The 24,634-nt window shown below is 37.7% G+C and overlaps 1 protein-coding gene across 2 annotated transcripts in view; it reads right to left on the minus strand.

Moving 5' to 3' along the window:
* Positions 1-24,634, minus strand: part of LOC127648894 (BMP/retinoic acid-inducible neural-specific protein 3-like) — a 144,364-nt gene that overhangs the window by 31,369 nt on the left and 88,361 nt on the right. For both annotated transcript variants that reach the window (XM_052133710.1, XM_052133711.1), the window contains one exon: positions 14,200-14,436. In XM_052133710.1, the coding sequence (XP_051989670.1) occupies positions 14,200-14,436 (237 nt within the window). The remainder of the gene's footprint in view (positions 1-14,199; positions 14,437-24,634) is intronic.

Consider the following 24,634-nt stretch of genomic DNA (forward strand, 5'->3'; position numbering starts at 1 on the left):
CTCCGTCCTATAAATATAGCGAGTAGTCCTTCTAACGCCCTCTCTTGCTCGTTGGTGACGGAAGAGGTGTTGTGCTTCTGGGTCGCTCTCTCCGTGTGTTCTGCTGCGCTAACAGGTAGGGTAGCGGCTTCGCTGTCTCTATGCAAATATCAGTTATTATCTGCTGTTATGGTTACTATGTGTTGAACGCTCGTAGATCTCCGGTTGAAGGGCCAATCTTGCTGTGCTAATCATAGCTCACTCTTGAGACACGTTGTGTGCGCACAGGGACCTGGTGCTGCTGCACCTCAGCCGGCTAGGGCTTCGGGTTCAACTGGGAAAAGAGCCAGTTCAGAGCATCTCTTTTCTTGGTCTGGAGTTGGTCTCGATGACAGCGCGCCTCACAAACGAGCGCACCAAGTTGGTACTGACCTGTTTGAAGGCATTCAGACAGAAGATCGTGGTTCCACTGAAACTATTTCAGAGGCTCCTGGGGCATATGGCATCATCGGCGGTGGCCACATTGCTTGGGTTGATGCATATGAGAGCGCTTCAGCAATGTCTCCAGACTCGAGTCCCGAGATGGGCATGGCGCCGCGGGACACAGCGCGTGGCCATCTTGGCGATCTGTCACCACCTTTTCAGCCCTTGGAACGACTTTGCCTTTCTACAGGCAGGTGTTCCCCTAGTACAGGTCTTCAGGTGCATCGCCTTCAGGTGCGACGCCTTCAACATGGTCTGGGGAGCTGTATGCCATGGGCACACAGCCGCCGGCTCCTGGACGGGCCCACGGCTGCATTGGCACATCAACTGCCTCGAGTTGTTGGCAATACTACTCGCCCTGCGGATGTTACGGCTGTTGATCCGGGGCCAACATGGCCTCAGTAGCATATATAAACAACCCAAGGCAGTTTACACTCTCCTTGCATGTCACAACTCGCCCGCCATCTCCTCCTCTGGAGTCAGAAGCAGCAAGCCTTCACATCCTGAAGTCAATACAGGCAGGTACAGGTAGACCTATTTTCCTCCCCAGAATCCTCCCACTGCCCGCTCTGGTACACCCTAAGCGAGGCACCCCTCAGTATAGATGTGCTGACACACAGCTGCCCACCTGGACTATGCATATATACGTTCCCCCCAATGAGCCTGCTTGCACAGACCCTGTGCAAGGAGAGGGAGGACGGAGAGCAGGTCATCCTAGTATCATCCTACTGGCCCACCCAGACTTGGTTCTCGGAACTCGCGTCAGCACCTCCCTGTAAAATTCCCTTGAGGAAGCACCTTCTCTCTCACGGACAGGACACCATCTGTTACCTGTGACTAGACCTCTGGAACCTCCATGTCTGGCCCCTGGATGGGATGCAGAAGACCTCATTGTCCTACCCACTGTAGTAGACACGGTCACTCAGGCTAGAGCTTCCTCTAATAAGAGGTGTCGCTATACCTTGAAGTGGTGTTTGTTCACTAAGTGGTGTTCTTTCCGGACGCAAAGACCCCCAGAGGTGCGCGGTCAGCACGGCTTCCTTTCTGCGGGAGAGGTTGGAGGGACGGCTGTCCCACTCCACCTTGAAGGTGTACGTAGCTGCTAGAGCAGCACACCACAACACAGTGGGCGGTAAGTCCTTAGGAAAACATGAACTGAGCATCAGGTTCCTGAGAGGCGCAGGAGGTTGAATCCCTCCAGACTGGACCTTGTTCCTTGTGGGTCCTCTCTGTAGTCCTGAAAGGCCTACGAGGAGTTCCTTTTGAGCCCTTAGAGTCAGTGGGGCTAAATATACTCTCTGAAGACTGTCCCCCTGGAGGCTCTCACCTCCATCAAGACTGTAGGGGACCTGCAAGCCGATTACATCAGTGGGTGGGGTGGAATAAAGTGTCATCACCAGGTAAAGTTTTTCAAACAGTTTGGCTAGCTACTGTCTACTGATAGGAGTATTTCTTCACTCTTTAATGACAAAAATGTAGGACATCAAAAAGTTCAGCAGTGTTCCATGGAGGAAACCAACACTCTAATTGTGATAGTGTCTTCTGTTGAGATCTATGATATATTAGAGAGGACGCAAAGGAAGAAGAAGAGAAAAAAAAGAGTGTACCATAATCAAATAAAAATAAAAAACAGTAAAAGAAGTACATGGACCAGTAGAAGGACCAAAGCAAAAGCAGCATTGGATAGAGCTATGTCTTGGACTCTACAAACGAACACTGACCAGCCAACCAACAACCCGGGAACTGAATTTAGCTACAGTCCCACTGGACACGTACACTGAATCGCTGGTGTCCTCTGCAGCTGATCTCAGTAAGTTAAACATTTGCCAATTTGTTAGCTCTCCTTATACTCTTCTTGTCTTATTTTGTGCATTGTTTTTATTCAGTAGATTTTTGGCCAGCTACTCAGGAAGATCGGGGATACCTGTTATGTAAACCGATGAAATATCAATCAAGTTAAAAACGTAATATTTTATGGCAAAAATCAAAATATAACCATCTGTTACAACAATGATAATAACGATTTCACTGTTACAGGTTTTAGTACTAAGCTAATTAAGCCACACTAAAAAATTCATACAAAATTATGTAATTACATTGTCGTCTTCATTGTATATATAATAATGTTGGATTGCATTACTCTTGTCCTCAAAAACAGGAGTAAAACCTGTACACAAACACTGTGGAGTCGTATTTGTTTGTGGACAGGTTAGATTGTCACGTAAAACTACCACGTAGCCATATAACCCGTTACGTAACCATTCTCAAGTCAGTGGAAAAGTGTGGTGGTTTGCGATGGCCTCCAGATTTCCCCAGGCATGAACCATGAACCAGGCATGAACTGAGCATAGGCTTTGGCACGAGAACCAGCGCCATTTCAGCGGAAAAGGGCTACAAGATTTTCAGCTAAAGTTGAGCTCTATGTTTAGTCACAATAAAGATATTCTGACATTCTTGACATGTAGAAAGCAGTTAAACTCTGCCCCAATGTGCTAAATGTCTAATTACTAATTTTTTCCAGATGTTGTTATGCCAAGGTGACACCAGACTGTCAAGCTGCGATGTTCACAGGCCAATATTCTTACCTTTATATTTCAAGGTTGACATGCATTTTTTACAACCTCCTCTAAAGGTAGAAAATGCTTGTGAGACTGCACTCTTTACGCAAAGACTATGATCACATTACAAGTACATCCGAAATACTGTAGCAGGCAACCACTATTTATTTTCTGCCTGACCACATTTATTAATTTTACTGGGTCCAGAGTACCTCACAATTGCATTAAACTTGCTGGTTCTGCTGCAGTCACAATTGTAGGATATTGGAAAGGGCAATATATGACCCTCACAATTACAATTTTATTGGATTCATTGGTATTGCTGTGGGGACCAGAAGCTCAACCTCTGCTGAAGAATACATAAAGTGATTCACAACAGACACTGGCTGACTGAACAGCATCAGAGCTGTACATAAAGAGCAAATATGCTCCTATTGAATTATACGGTTTATAATTCAATTAGAGCAGGTTTTATCAATCACAAAAACAATGAGTGTGTTTTCATGCACACCAATAAAATGACTACTATCAAATTTTTTTGAATTTGCTTATTCAAACAAATCCAATAACACAATCAACATATGTTTACATGAGATTTAAAATCACTGGATTATTCTCTGCTTTTGACATCAAAATATAAAGTCATGCAAACAACACTTGTACACATTGGAAAGGGTAGTAAGAACTTTACATGCAGAGCAAAATTGGGTAAATGGGCAAGAATCATGGTGTGTTGATCGTTTTATGCTTAAACCATGTATGACTTAACCCTGATGAAGAAAAGGATTATAAGGTGTTTGTGAACATTATCAGCTTATTAAGAATAATGTGTAAAATTGTGCATGTAAAACTCTCACTTAAGGTGACATGATTTTACATTAAACTTGAACATGTATAGTTACTCTATATACATAAAAATAAACTAAGAGACACTTATGTAAAGAAAACATAGTAAAAAAACAGCATCATTTAACAAAATATTTTGCTATAAAATTATCTAAAAGGTCACACAGGGGAATTGATAACTCTTTTTTTTCAACTTTTAAACAAACAAATTCACTAGAATTAATTAGTTAATATATTGTATATATTACTACATGATAGACATATTAGAGTGCATCTGCTCATTTGGCTGCAAGGCTGAGCATTACAGTTTTGCTGAGTGTTCAATGGGAATTAAAGTCAGCAATGCAGAGTTTTATCACACAACAATGCTACTTGATGAAAAAAAACTAGCTTGTTACTAGAATAAAAAAAATACACTATTTTATAAAACAGCTAGTTAGTGTCATCGCTACTTCTAGTTTGGTAATTCCCAAAAAGTTTTCTGACACTGGTACATCCACAAACATGTCATGAACTACAGGTAGTGAAATGTATTAAATATTCTGTTAAGATGAGAAACAAAACATTGATTGTGAAGCTTCTTGCCATTTGTAATCGAAAAAGAGAAGACTGAACAAAAGAAGTGGGAAAAGAAAAGTAGCAGTTGGCAGATTATCTCTGACAAGCAGGAAAAACTATACAGCTCACCCATCATTAACAGCTCAATCTTTTCTCACAACAGCTGGAGTGCCTGTAGATTTTGTTACATTTTATCACATGGATCAAGGTCCAACCTCCAGTGATGAATACAGATATTGATTGTGCCTCTTGAATGACTGCATGAACCAACTTTATGGCAATTAGGGATATTAATCTGGACATGGTTTTTTCTTACAACAGCACTTCTACAGCAATGTTGTTTACATTGGAGCATAAAATGCTTCCAGATAATCTGCAAAGCAGGAGCATGTGCATTTCACATGTAAATGAGATTTGAACATGTGAATGTTTCACAGGTGCAATATACTCTAACATCTCCTTTCTGTATCTTTCTATCTCACTGCAAACTTAATACAAATAATTACAGAAAGAGTTATGCAGTGACAATAACAATGTTCAATGTGTGGGTGAATGCTATTTTTATTATATATAATCAAGTTAATATGAAATAACATATTTTGCAGTGCTGCTTTATGGACAAGACATATGGTTTTACAATACATTCAGCTATGAATTTCTGAAAAGCAAACACAACAGCTCAGTATGGAATTATAAAAGCACTCTTTCTCTGTATTAAGACATCAGAGTTTATAACAGAGAATGGTTCCTAGAAGAACAGAGGTTTAGAGCATAATATTGGATTTCTTCGAAGATAAGATTTATTTTTTGTCTTCCATTTATATCAGATAATACAATCTATGACAGTAGTGCTACCTGTGAAAAAGCTTTGAACTGTTGTCTAAATTCTACGGTTAACAGTACCACAGAAAGTACTGTCCTTTATATCTATGTATGTGTGTGTGGCCCCTTTTCCAGATTACATTATTAAGAGGTGCTCAGTGGGTGATCTGACCAAGAAATGTAAGCCGAATTGAAGCCCCTCTCACCCTACTCGAATAACCCCATGTGGATTTGATCCTATTCCGTTTACACGAGCACATAGATCAGGCCCTGTACAAGATGAACTGACATTGTCTCTCACATTTGTCAGCAGAAGAAGGGCACAGAAGTGCTTGGGCTACCTACACACCAAAGTGGTAGTCAGAAAGTGACACTTAAAATGCAGTCGCTGATGACAATGACAGTATTTTTTCTAAGAGTGGAATACTCATTTTGCACACATCACACTGCACAAAACTGTGCTCATTTTGTCTGGGCCACCTGCCAGATTTGGTGACAGATGCTTATCAAGGCAGAAAATATATGCAGTTGTGCAGATCAAGGTTTCCTAGCCGTCATTGCGATTGGCATTGTGTGATTGAGTGTCTTAATGGAAGTGGATTTGGCTATTTAAAGTGTAAAGTGCAGCTACCGACACATTAATTTATTATCTGTAATGGATTATTTGACATACACATACTGATACACAAGGGACTGCATCTGATCTTGATTATATCAGGTTAATTATAAGCAATATGCATGATTAATTGGACTGTTTCTGTCATTTCTGTTCCACCCTTTTTCTTTCCCTGTTTCATTACAAATGGCAGAAATTAGTAATACCTAGTCCAGAACAATGCAAAACCATCTTTGCTATACATTCTGAAAGAGACTTAAAATGTAAGTGTAAATACAAACTTTCTGCATGTACACCGATGAAGATTAAAGTGCTTTGCCAATGCATTGCTAATATGTGGTCTGAATAAACATATTGAACATGCTTTCCTGCTTACTGCTTCGGTAACAAACCTCAATAATCAAGGAGGCAATAGAGTTCCCTTCAAGAGTCTGTGCCATAAAACCAGATGTGTTATTACTTAGGTAAATTGCTCTTATAAATATTGACTTCACATATTTGCTCGGCCATATTCTCTTCAAACTGTTGCACCACGATTACTGTTGTTGACTTGGAAGAGAAAACTCACTGTTCAAAATAATGTTTGCTATAGCACCCCTTGTGCAACGCTGAGAATCCAACGTGTACTTGCATAGTGTATTCAATTGTGGTCCAATAGATTTCATAACGCAAAGACATGCGAAAACAGACTTGCATAGCTAGAAGTGTTTGCATTCACAAACTTGTGTAGTGTATGTTTCTGGCTTAATTATTTAGGTATACAGTAGATTCCGTTATGGTTCTTCACACCATCATTTATTTATAGGTTCAGCAAAGAAGCACCCTCTTCTCAAGAACAATTGTATTGTGTTCTTCAATTGACTATACAGTTATTTGGAGATCAAGAAAGATCTTGATGTTATTTTTTACGGTTGGGTATTGATATAGATTTCCCCATTCGATTCCAATTCACAAGCTCTTGATTCAGTTATTTTATTATTGATTACATGCTAAAATGATACTGTCTCTGCCGGAATAGTGGTTTAGTGCACATTAATGAGAGCTTCTTTACCTTATCCATGCTATGTGTGATTATTTTTATTTTGAAAAAATGTGTGTGTTTTTGACCAAGAACTGACTGTAAATAGCAGTAAGGGTATAAAAGGACACATTATTCAATGACAAATGAAGTGCAAGAATTAAGGTTACATTATGGGTTATTCAGATATCCTTTTTTGTGGCTTATAGACAAAATAAACTGATATAAACATTCAATTAACATTGTCTTTCTGTTCCAGGAAAAAAGACCATAAATACTGATGATTCACCTTACAGTTTTTGCTTAATAAAATGCTCTCTATACTGAGAATATCCTTATACAACATACTGTACAACCGACTAGCAAAAGCAGAAAGCAAATCATGGTTCTGAGTATTAAATCATGGCTATGATGTAAACTAAAGCTTACTGGCTATTCAGAAAAACAACTCTATGCATCAAGCCATTTTATGAGGCTTTAAATGGAGAAAAGGTTAAGCTTTACAAAAGTTATTTGTGATACTTAAAAGGTTCTCCTATTGCATCTGGCCATCAAATCCTGTATGTGTATTCGAGTTCTCTTATGTATATGTAAGTGAGAAAGTGTTGAGATGTTGTTTGTGTGTTATGGAGCTGTCCTACACAACCATTAACTGCACACCCACAGAGTCCTCTGGAATCACCTACACCATCCAACATTGGACCTTGCTAAATCTGACGTTCTAAAGCCAAGACCTATCTGTCAGTCTGGGCCCAGTGGGAACCATAGTGAGATTCAGAGATCAGCTTTTCAAGGACAGTCACCGCTGTCTCAGAACTCCTGACAGACAGGTGCTTCAAACATACATTTCTCTGGAAAATCTACTCTGCCTGCTATGCATCTTCTCCGCAAATGAATATGTATACAGTACTTCCCTGCTAAAAAGCTGTGTGCCAAATAATTAGGATGTCTGAGAACCCAGTGTTCATGATACAGTATCTATAGTATAGATAGTAATCCATATCTTCTGAAGAGATATGTTTGCTATGGGTGAAAAACAGAACAAAATTGATGTCCTTATTCACTATAAATCTAGTCTCCTAGATGCATTCGTAAGAGAAGCTTGTTCACACTTCCACGCATTTGATACATACATAGAGCGCTGTACAAATTTTGGTATGTTTAAAATTTTGACTTACATTTTATAGACAAAAAAGCGCTATGCTATTTTCTGCTAAGCTTGTAGCCTCCCCTAATTAGAAAGGTTCTGGGTCAGGGAATGTATTTACACTGCAGATCTGAATAGCTGAAGAACTTACCTCATTAACAGTCTAGAAGTAAGTTATTCAAACTCAGTACATACTCTGAAAGTATGATAAGTCTGAACAGTTAATCTGTCCATCTTCTTCCCTTGCTCAACAACAACTTGCTGGCAGCATCTTCCTAAAGTTCCAGCAAACCTTCTGCAAAAGTTTCTGGACTTGTCTGAGATGCATGGAAGTGACTGTTCCCCAGAGCAAGTGTGTGAGTATCTGTTCTGTAAGGGTGGACTAAGGACAGTGTCTTTATTTGTGGCATATGATGATGTGTTCATGAGTGTGTGCAGCCCCGAGCACTGGAGAGAGTCCATGGTGAATGTGTAATAACAGTGATCGAAGAATTCTGACAGTCTGGGCTCTCAAGACAAATGTGTGCTTTGTTCTGTTATGATACATTCATGATACAATATTGTTTTTACCCCAATGATGAACAGAAATCAAAGCAAAGACTTAACTCAAAAGCACCAGAAAGCATTCAAATTCAGAGAAATGGAATGTGAACAGAAAATAAATTAAAAACACAATTAAATTATTTCGCCAAGCACATTATCCTAACTAAAGACTTTTTGCAGGTGCTAAATAATGTAGCAACTATAGAATATAAAGTCCTAAGTGTGCGATTGTAGTAATTTTACAATGACTTCAAACTTGACTCATCCATTCAGAATTCAGAGTCTTAAATATTTATTAATTAGAGTCCGGTAACATGAACATTACGTGACTGCGGCAACATTTTTAAAAAACAGAATTATGTGCTTCATTACACATTTAGCTGCAATTTCCAAGAGAAATATCCTGCAGGGGGCACCAAAAGCAAGTGAAATGTGTCATAATCAGACAAGGTTTTTCAGTTAAAAAAGAAAATAAGTGGGCCTGTAATCTGTGATACAAGCGTTAAAATGTATAACTTTTTAAATAGTGTGTCATAATAAAGATGTTTTGATGTTCTAACATAGCAGTGAGTAACAGAGCAAAAATAAGTGTTTATAAGGTCATAATCAGCCATTGTTGTTGTGATTTGTGTGAAAGTAAACAAAACACAGTTGTTGTAGTGCCTCTAGTGTTAATTTATGGTAATGTTCATTCCTTGAGACTAGTTTAATTCATTACTTTTCCAAAATGGTTTGAATGGATGTTTGCAGGAATTTTATTTATTATTTTTTTTAGGAAAAATTAAATAAATAAAAGGTATTAAATTATGAAATTATATTTTGATGATAAAAATAATCAAACTGCTATTCTGCTTAAGAAAATAAATGGCTTGACATCCTAAATATCCCATTAGGATCTCATTTATTTAAATTACTAAATTAATGACAACAGCAAAACCAAAGGGAAGGACATGCTCTGAATAATTCATATTCTAAATCACCACAGTTATTTACCCAAGCAACATGCAAATATTAAATAAGAAACTGGCATTTTCGGTGTTTGCGAATCTGCGATAGGTCAGCCTAAGCAGAGTTGTTTATTGCCATCTTTTTATGGAAAGTGAAGCACTTGAGGGATTTGCTAGGGAGGAGTATCATGTTTATGACAGTGGTACAGTTTTGTATAATCCCAGCTTAGACTAACCAGCGCTGTCGCTGGGTGAATCAATTTGTTCTGCTAGCCGATTTATCCCTAAGTGAATGGACTCCTAAAATCTTGCACATACCGGAGAACTCAGGATAGGCTATTATTTAATCCTAAAAACAGCATCGACCAAATAAAACATGCTAATCTACGTCTGATTTACTAAGAATGTAAAGTAGCATGGTGAATCCATTTACAACCAGCATTAAATTAATAAAATTTCTTACAGGAAATGTGTTTATTGAGTCTGTCACTGTGCAACTAATTTGACACATAATGTCCAACTAATCAAACAATTAAAATCAAATGTTTAGCTTTAGCTATTTATTAAGTACAGACTTAACCAAAATTGCCCATTGAGGACTGTAGAAAGCCTGTTTAAATGTCAAGTGTGAAATCTTTGTGAGACGGAGAGATGTATCAGAGTATATGTGTGGCGTGTAATCCTCTTTATACAACCTCAGTGATTGGTAAGTGGGTGCCATTTATTGAACCAAAAAAAATCGATTCACTGAAAAAAAGACCTTCATTTGTTGTTTATTGTGATCTATCACATTCAAACAGCGAAAGCGCCTTATCAAAATACAAGTGCTTGGTGCTTTAGGAACTAATTGAGCCAATTAATGAACAAAAAAAAGTGGAAAATTCCTATTGGCAGACTCTGATGTGGATAAACATGTTTACCAGGGCAGTTTGTTGGTGATACTATGTATTAAATGACTTCATGCAACTAGAAGACAGCTTTTTTGTTTGTTTTTATTAACATAATGGAATGGCTAAGCTAATCAAGCTGTGAATGTGGATTTACTGCTGTAAACATGATCAATCATGGACGTTTAAAGATAGGTGATAAAATGTATTTTGTGGCATGATTTAGAAAGGCGTTAAACAGGAATTCTTGGCTCTGGAAATGTCATGTGTGGTGCTTTTGAACAAATTCAAACTAAGTGCAGTGAGGCACAGGATGTGAGGGGGAAATAATTTCACATCCATGAAGTATCTCTGATTGTATTGGTGTGTAGGTGTGTGAGATTGTTTTTATCTGTCCTTTTTGAGATGCAAAGTGTAGGAGGATGGCAAAATAACTGAAAGCAGCAACGATGTTATACTTATTCCAAGTAATCAACCTGACTAAATCTGCTTTACAATTTGCAAACTTCAGCACAATTTTATGTCATTTTGTAGTGTAAATGTGACTTGACTTGCTTCTATGGTAATAACATTACATCTTACAAAAACTGCAAAGTTATTTTATTAAGTCCCATCTGGGTTGGTTTTGTACAAAAAATGACATAGCATTGGTTCCGCCCTATTCCAACCAGCATTTATAACTCACAAAGAGCTTCTGTCGCCTTGCAGCAAGAAGGTCCTGGGATCAAGTCTCTGCTCAACTGGGCCTTTCTGTGTGGTGTTAGCTTGATCTCCCTGTGTTCACCCGGGTTTCCTCCAGGTGTTCTATATTCCCCCACAAGTAAAAAAAACACTCTGCTTAAATTGCTAGTGAGATTCCCCCAGCCACTGGGGGTTTTGTCAGGAAGGGCATCTGGTGTAAAACCTGTGCCAATGCAAATATGCAGATCACAGATGGTCTGCTGTGGCAACCGCTAACGAGAGCAGTGGAAGAAAAAGAAAGGGATAATTCACTGAAAAAAATAAAATTTAGTCATTGTTTACTCACCCCTGTGTTGTTATAACCCTGTATGAATTTCTTTCTCTTTTTGTAACACAAAGGGAGGAATTGTGAAAAAAAAAATTGGGCTCAGTGATATCATGCAGTGGCAGTTTATGTTGACTACCTCGGAGTTACCTGCTTGATGCCGAAAATAGAAAACAAGCAATCGATAGAATATACCTTTGCTCGTCACAGCTGCTTTGGACTAAAACTCTGATTACCATAGAAAATATATAATTTAGCATGTGTTGTTTGCCATCAGGTTAGGACTCGGTGTGACTGTGGCTGCCAGTAGCCTCTTCTATGTTTCCGTTTGATTGTAGATGCTGACTACCACCCCTGGAGTTCGCAAGTTCGAAGGGTGTGCTGAGTAACTCTAGCCAGGTCTCCCAGGCAACCAAATTGGCCCGGTTGCTAGGGTGGGTAGAGTCACATGAGGTAACCTCATCGTGGTCGCTATAATGTGGATCGCTCTTGGTGGGGCATGTGGTGAGTTGTGCGTGGATGGCGTGAAGCCTCCACACACAGTATGTCTCCACAGTAACGGGAGTTAAACTCCACAGTTAAAGGGATTTGAGCTGATTTCATTAATGCTCAACAAGCCACATGATAATATGTGCATGTTGATGGTCTCAGATGCTGAGGCAACTGAGATTCATCCTCCACCCAGATTGAGGTGTCACTACCCCACCACGAGGACTAAAGTGTGCATTGGTATTTGGGAATTCCAAATTGGGGAGAAAAATAAAATAATAATAATAATAATAAAAAACAAGCTGATTTTAGAGAGTAACAATCATATTGGTATGCATGTAAATGGGCGTATTTACTGAATTTTCATTTTTGGGTGAACTAATCCATTAAGCCACACTTTGCATAATAATACAAAAATATGTAAAGAAAATCAAAACAAGTGGCATGTGCAAATAAATTATGCTAGACTTTTTCTCAGAACAAACTTCACTTTTCTGATCCATTTTATAACGTTTTACCAACTGGTACAAAGGTAATTTTAGTGGATATGAAGTATGATTTGAAACCTAACAAACTTTGGTGAAAGCCTTTGCTTTAAAAGTGTGTTTGTTCTATATTTATTTTAAATAAATGCCATGGTTATTTATTATATGGTGCAATGCCATTCACACATTTTTAGTATGGTTCAAGTCTCCAAATACATTTTGCCATGTATTAAATATGGTATCTATACACATTTTTGACATGGTAAAATACATACATATAGTTAAGCTATAAGAGATCATACATATGCAAACTTGATATTCTGGTGTTTGAATTGGTCAAGCTTTTATTGCCCAGAGTTTATCCATATTTTTAATATTGTTTATCAGAATTCTGCATGACAAATCAGTTATCCATTATAAATCTGAACAAATGTTCTCTCTCTGCTGTCTGGCCTTCTGACAAAAAGGGCAGGTTTCTATAAGGGTGGGTAAATAAAACCCTTACGTTGTAGCTATGCTATGGTCAAAGAGCCCTTTCCCCAAGCCTAGCACTTCACCTGCTGAAAGGAGATATGTGTTCTTATAAGAGCAGCGCCACACTTAAAGGGATTTGAGCTGATTTCATTAATGCTCCATCTCTGTGCAGGAGAGGCTTTTAGAGGCAGCTTGGGTTTATCTCCCTGATTGAATCGTTCTGTGAATGTGGAAATGCTCAGCTAGGAGAAATACCTGAGGTGCCATCTTTCCATGTTTCTCTCTCTTCCACTCTCTTTACCTTGGATTTGCTCTTTCTCATCACCATTTTTTCAAACCATATCAGACTGGTCTTCTCACAACCGGAGTAAAATAAAAAAAAAGACAAACTCTTCATCTTCTCTGGTTAGGTTTCTACTCCAAGATACACATGCATCACAGTGAAATTTAAAGAAATTAGAATTAAACCTAAAAGTTGCATTTATCAAAAGAGAGTTCATTATTGACATATTTATTGCCATGCAGTCCTTTTTAAGGGACACATTCGCCCACCAGTCATTCAAATTAATTGCATCATATTTGGTCTTTGATGGTGACCACTAGTGCTTTTAAATATTCACTTTGTTGTTGCTATTTATTGAACTTAACACTTAGAAGATTCTTTTCATCCACAGTGCCATACAGTACAATATTTGCAGGGCCAATCCCCTAGGTACACCGTGGGGTTAAGTGGCTTGCATATGGACACAATGGTAATAAGAGTAGGATTGTGTTCTCATTAACTTCCCATTTCCTTGGACACCTGGGACTGTACCTCCAGCACAGATCCTTAACCATTATTCCACCTCCCATTTCGACTACATATGTCTGGCCAGGAATTATCAATGTACATCTCTGTGTAATTAAAAAATGCTTTGCTGTTGAAGCTGTGGTGCAACTGTTGTGCAAGTGCACACCATGCATCTGAGCTAATGGGGTTCATGTTATTTCCCAATCCTATTTCCCTGCTTTCGCAATTATTTGATGCTTTGCCATATGTGCTCGCTTTTTAAATTCCGATGTGCACTCAGAGTACATCCGTTAAATGTTGTGGTTTGAACTGCAATGAACCCAGAAACCCTGTGAGGAAGAACTGCTGAGGCAATACTGATACTAACAGTATATCAATCAATGTCACCATCGAGATCTACAAATGAGATTTACCTGTCATTTATAAACCAGAAAAGTTATATTCTCGCCGCTTTAATCCAGTCATGACATGAAGTCTGTGTGGAAAGTTTTCATAACCCCAGAGATTACACACCAACGTGAGACACACCTGTGACAATCAGATTAACCTACCGGACTCCATGAACTCATAGTTAAGGTTGGTCCAGGACTCCTTGCTCTTACGGAGACTGTCTTCCATAGCTTTAATGTCTGCAAAGGGGCAGTTACAGTCGGGGAACTTTGCAGAGCAGTGGCACCAGCAGTCATTGTTGTGACACAGTAGCTCGCCCTCGGAATTACACGCCACATAACTGAGGGCCGCCTCCACAAAACGATTCCGCAGAAACTCAGGCAGCACATCCTGTAGACCTGTGTGTGGGCAGAGGAAAAAGAAATCCATATACTGAACTTTGATTCAAAGGATATACAAGTTGTTTTTGCTACTTACACAACACAGCCAGTATACTGCTAGTACCAATGTCAAAACAACACTAAAGGACTTCTAACGCATTTATATTTGGAATTTCTATCATAATTTGGAACCAATGCTAAAAGATTAGAGTAAGAATCAAGTAAGATTCAAGTGGATAAATTAAACTTTAGAAAAAAAAAAAAAATTGTCAGGGTTTCCACTCTTTTCAAGGCACAAATTTCCAGGACATTTCCAGGACAATGTGCCCAACTTAAGAAAAACAAATATGAGAGGTCATGATGTATTATGTGGTTTATGTATGGTTATTTTTTTATCAGTTCTGTATTTGACAGTTTAATTAAATTGTATTATCTAAATGGTGTCTAATGAAATGAATTATTTAAAACTTTTACATTGTATGTGTTCAACATAACATTCCATTATTTTTAATTATTTTTTATTTCTACAAACTCCTCACAGCACAATCTGAAACAATACTGGATATATTTTGGTCAAATGAAGTGCTGCACAAAAGATGATAAAAACTGTGAAATATGTATTTATTATTATTATTATTATTATTATTTAGTTAATGAATGCTAATAGTGCTGTACAGTACAGGTCAACATAATCAAATGACAAAAAAAATGTGTCCTCTTCATATACTACTACATCCTCTCCTCTTACATAGGCTATTGTCAGAAGAATCGCACACATGTACCAAATAAGCCATATGTCTATTTTTCATTTTGTAATAAACAACATTACAGATTTTCAGCCCTATTATGGAGCTTTTATTGCTTTATTTATTTCTCTTCACAAACCACCCTGTACACGGAATGTTTATTGTTCGTGCTGAGCTTTGCTTGCACTGTAAGCTAATACTAGGGAGCTAAAAAAGTGAAAACATTAAAAGCAGGAATTTCAACCAGTACTGTAGGCCTATTTTTAATAATAGCACACAAGAATACATTTACCCAGGGCGTAGTGCCAAATGTCGGGCCCCAGGCTCAGAACTATTTGAGTGCCCCCTAAGCAACTTTGGTTTGTGTTGGGGTAAAATATAAAACAGTATTAGATGGATAGCAGTGCTCTATTTAGTTTTTAAGTAATTCACAACTTTTTTAACACAAATATTATTTGAATTAAGTCATAATATATATATATATATATATTTGTGTGTGTGTGTTTATATATTGTCTGCAAGTGTAGAGCCAGCTTTTGGTGACATTGCCTACAAGAAAACTCATAAATGTATACATGTATTATTTATTTTGTGATACACAAAATAAATAATACATGTATACATTTATGAGTTTTCTTGTAGGCAAGTCACCAAAAAGCTGGCTCTACACTTGCAGACTCAAAACAACTCATTTTGAGCGAGGATGTCACACATGCAGACTGTTTTGCTGAGGTCTCACTCTCTTCAGTGAGAGGTATGACACACTTGCCGATTATAAATGGCGGATGGGTGACACACAAAATGACTCATATCTCTCTAACTATAGAAAAACATAAGTAAAATTGCAATTACAATAGAGTGATTTGGTGCGTTTTCAGACCTGAAGTTTGCTTGATTGTTCTGAAACATGTACTAAAATAGTTACAATGTTGCAATTTTATCATTATTCGGTTGGCTTTCACAAGATTATATTTTAAAATGCACTAAAACTTTAAAATGTCCGTCAAAATTATTTTTATCAATCAATAGTTGCTTTTGCATTATTTCTGCAGAATGACAGAATCACTATGGATTTTAATCAGCGTTTGTAATATGTGCAGCTCAGCCTTAAAAAAAAATAAAAATAAAAATTCAGATCAGCTTGACATCTTGTCATCAAGTCAATTCTTCTCAGTGACAGAATGATATTTTCGAACAAAACATGTGTTTCTTCAGTGCTTGAAGCCATTAACTCAGCAGGGAGTTCTGATGGTCAAGTGATTAACACCTCCAGTGCACCTCTCAGGAAAAAAATATACGACACACCATCATGATTTTTTTCCTCACATATTATTTTGTTGGCACACTATAATGAATATTCCACATGTATCTAATGGAGTTCTGGAGAAAAAAACCTATAGGCATCGGAAATAAACATCTGGCTGTACATTTTCCACTGAGGCAAAAGATGCTTGGGTCAAGGCAGATGTTATCTTTAAAAAACAGTTTGATTTGAGTTATGTACATCACTTTATTTAGCAAAGGTCAGATTGGTTTCCTCACTGTTCAATGGATAGCATGTAATGATGAAGTTGGTAATAATGTTACCGTTTTATTTACTCGCCAGAGGCAATTCTTTCTCACATTTGGTGCAAGTCGGGTGTTATTTATGGACCCTGTTTACATTGATATCTAACAAATATTTACCAAATAACAGTAGCTATGTTGACAATTGCTGACCTTTTTTGTTGTTGTTGTAATAAACTCATAAATTACTACAGTAACTCTCCCTCTTTCTCTTTGTAATTTCAACAAAATATCAAGAGTTGGTCATGTATTGATCTGTCATAATCTGCCATTATATCTCTTGCACACACTCCATTTATAAAAGTGAACATAAATAATCAGACTTTCATTATTTAATAATAGTGTTTAATTAAGTATTTGATACTCACCAAACACTTTATTAGGATCACTATGGTTCTAATAATTTTCCCGACGTGGTATTCTGCTGTTGTAACCCATTCTCCAAAAAGTTCAAAGAGTTGTACATTCTGAGATGCTATTCTGCTCACTACAATTATACAAAGTGGTTATCTAAGTTACTATAGCCAGCCTTGGCCTTGTTTCCCCAAAAGCATCGTAAGCCTAAGTAGATCTTAGAATACAACTTACGATTCATATTAGTTTTGCAACCTGTTTCCCAAAAGCATCGTAACTTACAATAATAGTTCTTGAAAATGCTTGTAGATTTACGAGTGCTCTAGAGTAATCGTACAGAGCTAAGAGCATCGTTGACACATAGATTTATGCAGACACTTGCAGGACAATCAAAAAATGACACTTAATTTGAATACCAACAAATATCAGAATGCATGCGTTTTATTTATTTTTTATTTAATGGACAATTCTAATAAATAGTAATAATACAAATAAAACAGATAGTCTAAATATTAGTCTAGGGTGTGGTGTTGGCGTAGTGGGCTAAAGCACTAAACTGTTAAGCAGAAGGTTGTCTTTTCGATCCCCACAGCCACCACCATTGTGTCCTTGAGCAAGGCACTTAACTCCAGGTTGCTCTGGGGGGATTGTCCCTGTAATAAGTGCACTGTAAGTCACTTTGGATAAAAGCGTCTGCCAAATGCATACATTTAAATGTAAATGTAAATAGATTAATAAATAAATTAGTAAACAAATAATGTTATTTGTGTGGACTAGTTGGTAAAGTGGTGGCATGATTGATGTAGACAACTGTATAAATTAATATTAAAGAGAAGAAAAAAGTCATTAATTGCTACCATGAATGAAAATCATCTGTATATATTTGCCCATTATCCTACATTTAAATGTATTCATTTGGCAGACACTTTTATCCTCATCTTCCCTTCCTCTATGACACCAAAAGGCTCTCTTGCTAGCACTACAAGTTGTGTAGCACCGCACATGCACCACTGCTGTCACTGTAATCACTTTAGGAAGTAAAGAGCAGGCCTCTATTTAATTGGTGAATGTCCCTAAAGCGCATCTTCAAAATGTCCTCTTTTTTTGCGCTCTGTGATAACACTTTGAACCTCGTAATATTAAATTAATGATTGTAATTAGCAGGATCATACAAAAGGGCCTCCACTGTCTTCACTAATCCTGTATGCTTTTATACAGAGAGGAAATTGTGAAAACAAAATATTACAAATGTACACCTGATTATGGAAGCATATTGTGTAAAATAAATAGCTTGTTCTGCACAACATTATTGTAAATACAATATGTAATGTAGTTAATATTAGGTCGTAAACAAGTCATACATTTTAGCGAAGTAAATAAAAAAATTATTGTAAAATTGCGCACAAATATAATGAAGATACAATGATGAACAGCACTATACGGTCACATTTCAGCACTTCACAATGTACAGTGACTTTATTAAAGGTGCAATATGTAACAATTTTCATGTAATATTCTTTTTTGGCCAATGTGTGAATGGCTTGTAAAACGTAAAAAATTTGCCCTTCCCGGACTTCCTATTTTGCCTATTAAAGGCTGAGGACTGATTTTTATGCGAACGGAGCGGATCGATTTTGCCATGAAAATCCAAAGAATGTGACTTTTATGCACGCTCCCGAGAGCCTTGCCTCAGTAATTCTCTTCCGCTATTCAACAGTGACAAAAAACGTTATCTTACAGATGGAATCCTGCAAACATCTGGCTCCCAGCACAACACCGACTCATACACAAACTCAGAGTAATCCAAAAAAACTAAAACATTTAAATACTGAATCCAGTCTGGCTAAGCAGGAACATGATTGTGGTCGAGTGAAAACTAGAGTGAACATTTACATTTACGTTTACATTAATGCATTTGGCAGACACTTTTATCCAAAGCGACTTACAGTGCACTTATTACAGGAACAATCCCCCTGGAGCAACCTGCCTTGCTCAAGGACACAATGGTGGTGGCTGTGGGGATCGAACCGACAACCTTCTGCTTAACAGTTATGTGCTTTAGCTCACTATGCCACCACCACTCCGGCAGGGTATTTGATTCCGGGAGGGACCTTTGTTCAATTTTGAGTATCAAAACCGACCCTGAATTGGCGTTCTTCTTATTGGACAGGTAAGCTTACATAACTGCAAAGCATGTGAAATATAGTGCAATAAGGATTGACCTGTGTAATTTTGCTAAACTACAATAACACATGAAATTAATGCTAGACAATGTTCAAGATAATGCAAAAAGACACATTCATTGGTGAAACCTTGGTTATACAGAAAATATAAAAATGTTATTGTTATGAAACAATAGCACATCAATATATCAAAATGACAGTTGTGATGGAATCACATCAATACTGAATTGTGTCAACATATTTATAATGCACAGCCTATTTTATAAACAGCTACTGTCATCATCCAGAACATTTAGCTAACAGCTGTTGATAAAGCTGGCTAGCTAGCTAACGCCGACATAAGCTATCTTATAAATGGAGTCAATGTATCATGCAAAGAAAAGATTACTTCAAACTACAGTCTCGCATAGTCAGACCTATATCCACACTTTGTTTTAGTCCTGTTCCAGCACTGAAGAGTCAAATATAATATGCAGTCTCAATGTTTGTAGTGAAACAATCATAACTGTGTAATTTTAATTATGCTACCTCATCTGTCAGCATGATGGCGGTGAATCACGTTGCCTCTTTGTACGTTATGTCATTGTTTTGGTCGATGCTCGCTCGCAACCCTATGGAGTGTGTGCTCGAGCACGAGCAACAGGTAGCTGGCTGCAGTTCACTTAACGGCCACGGGTGACATTAATAACAAGGGTTTCTGATTCTTACACACTGCACCTATAAGTTACACTTAAAAAGGATCCTTGCACGTTCATGTTAAGTGCAGTTTTGGGAAACGTACATGAAATATAACAAACATTCATAATATTGCTTGTAGAAAACGCGCTAAACCGCTAAGATCAATCTTTATTGGGAAATGGGGCCCTAGCCATTCTCTGTGAACCTCTCTTATCAGCAAGGCATTTCATCCACATAACTGCCGCTCACTTGTTTGGCACCATTCTGAGTAAACTCTAGAAATTGTTGTGCCTGAAAATCCCAGGAGAAGCAGTTACAGAAAACTCAAACCAGCCCGTCTGGCACCAACAATCATGCTACGACCAAAATCACTGAGATCAAATTTTTCCCAATCTGGTGGTTGATGTAACATTAACTGAATCTCCTGACCCATTTCTGAATGATTTTATGCATTGCACAGCTGCCCCAAAATTGGCTTATTAGATTAGTGCATGAATAAGCAGTTGTACAGGTGTTCATAATAAAGTGTTCATTGAGTGTGTATTGGCTGATAGAATATTTTACAGGTAATTTTATAGACATAGGTAAGTTGTTGGGGGAAACACTGGGCTTTGCATTCCCATATCGATGCTGAAAAATCAATTACTGAGTCATATGACACCATTATTTACACTCCCATCAACTATCCTCTCCTCTTTCTCTACACTATGTATCTCTCTACTGCATTTTACTCTCAAAGTAATATCTTTTCTATTTTGTCTCCATTTAAAACAATGCAATAAAGGTATTTTATTATTGTTCCATTACCCTTCATTGGCTAAGCAAACAGGACAGAGACCAAAGCTGGGAAACATACAGCATTTAAAGTGGGTCAGAGAGGCAGGCAGCATCAGTTAGTGTAGTTCTATTTGGGACAGAGGTCTGCTATGTCAGCACAGTAATTGTGTAATGGGATGAATAAAGACCAACAATCTCTTTGGCAAGGTCATTCAGTCGTAAACCTCTGTCATGAAATACTGGCACGCTGCAGACAGGGAATCGATGTGGAATTCTACTGCCTGATTAGATATTTTGATAGCAGGCAATAGTATTGACATTTGCCCATGAACCTAATTATTGATTATTTGAGCAATTGGGACAAGCAGCAACAAGGCAATACAATGACAGCTAACATGTAAATAAATAAATATCATACATTTTGAAGACCTCTTGATCAATAATTACCTATGAATTACTTAAAAATGCATTCAGTGCCAAATACATTCATCCTCCAGCGATTCCACCACTTAAGTGAAATATTTAGATTCCACAGCCCAGCTATAGGTGCTGAACACCTGCTAATTATATTATCTGTGAAAATGCTCTTCACAGCTTTGCCAGGTCATACATCTTTCGAGAGAGAATCAATGTCTTTTGCCTTGACGTTCAGGCTTTTCAAATTATTTTCAGAGTGTGAATATTTGATGTGTTCCTAAGTATTTTTGCGTTGAATTGTGGAAAACAAGAGACAAAATTACACACAGTCTTCCTCTTATGCCTTGGCTTCTGCTGGGCAAAGATCCAACAGTGTGGGGATCCACACAAAAGAGACTGACTTGGATGGCTTTCATTTCGAAGACAGCTAAATAGCTGCTCTTGTGCCCCCTCCTCCACAATTGGAGTCTTTTTAAAGAGAAAAAGAGGAACGTTTATTTTTCCTGTGAATTATTTCAGTCCTCCATTATATCTAAGGCCAGATGTCCTTATTTTAAGGGGTCTAAATTCCGCTCTCTAATAGGAACATATCATGGGCAGCCCACATAACTAAATTCAAGAAAGAAAATAATAAGAACCTATGTAATAATATGCAAGAATATATAAATAAGGGATGGGCATGAGTACCCGATTATTCGCAAGTGACAGCAATAATAAATGCTATAAATAAATAAATGTTTTTCTCTACATTTCACACCAATGGAAATTCTGCAACAACAATACCAAATATATGTAAAAAAGGAGCCTAATTTTTTTAATTTTTGATATGGAATAATTTTCAATGTACCTTTTTTGTTTATTCATTTATTAGACTGCAATTTGCCTCAACAATGTACTTTTTGATGATCACCTTTTAAGGGACCCCCTTTATAAATAAAAAAACTAAATTATATATTTACAGTATACACACACACACACACACACATAGACCCATGTACAACATTGTGGGTGATATTATAAAGATGTGTGGTTTCTAAATTTATGTAATCGTCTTTATGTTTTTGTACTTAAGCCAAAGAAAATATTTATTTGTAAAAGTTGACAAAAAATATGTTTCCTACTATTAGAGTAATATGGAAGCCTTGAACCACAAGGTGAACAATTAGAGCACTAGGTGTCTTAGATGTTTTTTTTTTTTCACCTTGTGGTTCAGGGATTCCATAGAGTAGTTTTAGATGTATAAACATGAAGAGAAATGTTTTCAAGTCAAATTAAACATATTTGAATAGCATTTTCACAAGAAAATTCCAAAGCAACTTTACAGAGAAAAGTCCTTTACAAAACCAAGACGTAGGTCACAAGGATATTTAAAAAAATATATACTGTATATTTTTCTTAATGTTAAAAACTGGACCTGTCAAAAGAATAAAATGATTGCAATTATCTTTAGAAAGCAGACTGAAACAGAAAAATACAATCAAATTCGGTAAATGTAAAACATATTAAATTAATATCTTAAGTTGGTATTTTAACTTAAAAATATATTTTTGGGGAAAGAAATGCAAACAATTCACACAAAATTTGTTTTTGCTTGGACTGCAACTGAATGGAACAAACAGAGAGGGCTTGAAACAAGATTTTAAAAGTGACTTTTTGAGACATGGTTTACAAGGACTATTTTTAACTTGACGGACTGTATTAAAAATCCAGTGCTCATGATGTGAGATGCTGAAAAAAAAACTGTGAGACCAAATGCAATGGCAAAGGGTATCGGACTGACACTGTACACAGAACAATTAAAAAATAGCACAGAGGTACCATAGCACTTGATTTATCTGTTGAGTACTATAGATTAAAAAATAACCATCCTTAACACAAAAAATCTCTGACTGTTTCGTTCCCTACTTTTTCCCTCCAAAACAATCATTAAAAGATTAGCTTTGGTACAGAACCCTATGGCTGCTCATTAAAATACAAGATTCTGGGCAGCAGGGAGCTTGCTTCAGGAGATGGCAGTATTAAGTGGGTTGACAATTTAAATGTCAATGTTAAGAAGGCAGTGGAAATCGTCACAGGCCATGTATATAACTAGCAATGGCTAGAGGTTTAAAACCTTCCTCTTTGCACCTTTCATTCCTATTACTTTATCTATTTTCTTTTGCTTCAACTACGTCTGACTTACGGTGACACCGCTTTCACAAGAGTGTGAGGCACATTAACACATGTCTAAATGCCTGACTTAATGTAACCGCTCACTAGCTTTGAAAGCATGGAGACAATACACATGTTAGCAAGTCCTGTGCTTTCACCAGATCTGCTGTCAGTCACCCTTTTACAAATTAAGCTAAGCATTCAACCTGCCTTAAAGTTGTAGGTTGATTCCTTTGAAAAGTGTAAACATGGTAGCTCTGTTACAATGTTTAATTGATCAATCTGAGCAGCCCCTAGCAACATTGGTTCAGCCAAAGTTGTGAGTTTGAGGTAGCCATCTATTTGTTTGACCAACACCATACATGGGGGAGTGTTTGGAAACCAGTTTGAAAACTTATTTTTGCTAATCTTTTTGGTGATGTTAAAGTGACACATAAATTACACTGTTCCCTTTACAAAAAGCTTCACTACGATCCTGCACTGCTAAGCGCTACGGGGAACAACTCTAGCTGTGAACCGAGCTGAAATAGTGTGTGTAACACGTCAATGAACATTGACCGGAATTTATAGCCTCGGCTGTTGTAATCATAAGATGCACCTGCAGCCAGGCTATAAATGGATACGTCACCAGGTGTCATCAGAAACTCTTTTTTCAGAGCGATTCTGTTTCTGTGTTTCACAAACCCTGTCAAAACTTTCTTTCCTCTGTTAGGAGTTAGAATCAGTTAGGCAGTGTGCAGTGAACGTTGTTCTCTTTCTCTTCTGTTTAGAAAATATTATATATATATATTTCTAAAAAGAAAGAAAAAAGAGAGAATGACTGAAAGTCATAAGCGGTGCGTGTTCCCTCTTCTCGCTCTATAGCTGAAGACGACACACATCAGTTTTTGCTGTTTGTTTCGGGGTAAGAGCACGCTGCTCTCGCGTTGCAGCAGGGCGGGTGCGAGCACTGCAATTTGCTTTAACAGGCAGAGTGCGTCGTGCTCGCCTTGCTTGCTTCCGGGAGTCAGCACTCACAAAAAAAAAAAAAAAAAGTTTGTTCGTGGGGCTCTTGCATGGATTTGGCTAAGGAGCAAGAGACGGGTTGTTCCCTTTCTCTCACTTTCTCCCCAAACCCAGCTGGTCCTTCACATGATCTCGAAGCGCGTTCCGACGCTTCTTCGGATCATGAGGTGGATCCGATTCTCTTCCCGCCTCCGAGCTTTCCGTCCACGATAGAAAATCTATGGAGGAATTGCTCGATGTTGTTACTCGTGCGGTTGCCAGATTGGACTGGCCACGTGAAAAAGAGACCCCAAACGCTCCAAATTAGGGGATAGATTTTATCTTCCAGTCTAAGAAAGG

This window comes from Xyrauchen texanus, chromosome 9 (assembly GCF_025860055.1).
Source record: "Xyrauchen texanus isolate HMW12.3.18 chromosome 9, RBS_HiC_50CHRs, whole genome shotgun sequence".
Lineage (NCBI taxonomy): Eukaryota > Metazoa > Chordata > Actinopteri > Cypriniformes > Catostomidae > Xyrauchen > Xyrauchen texanus.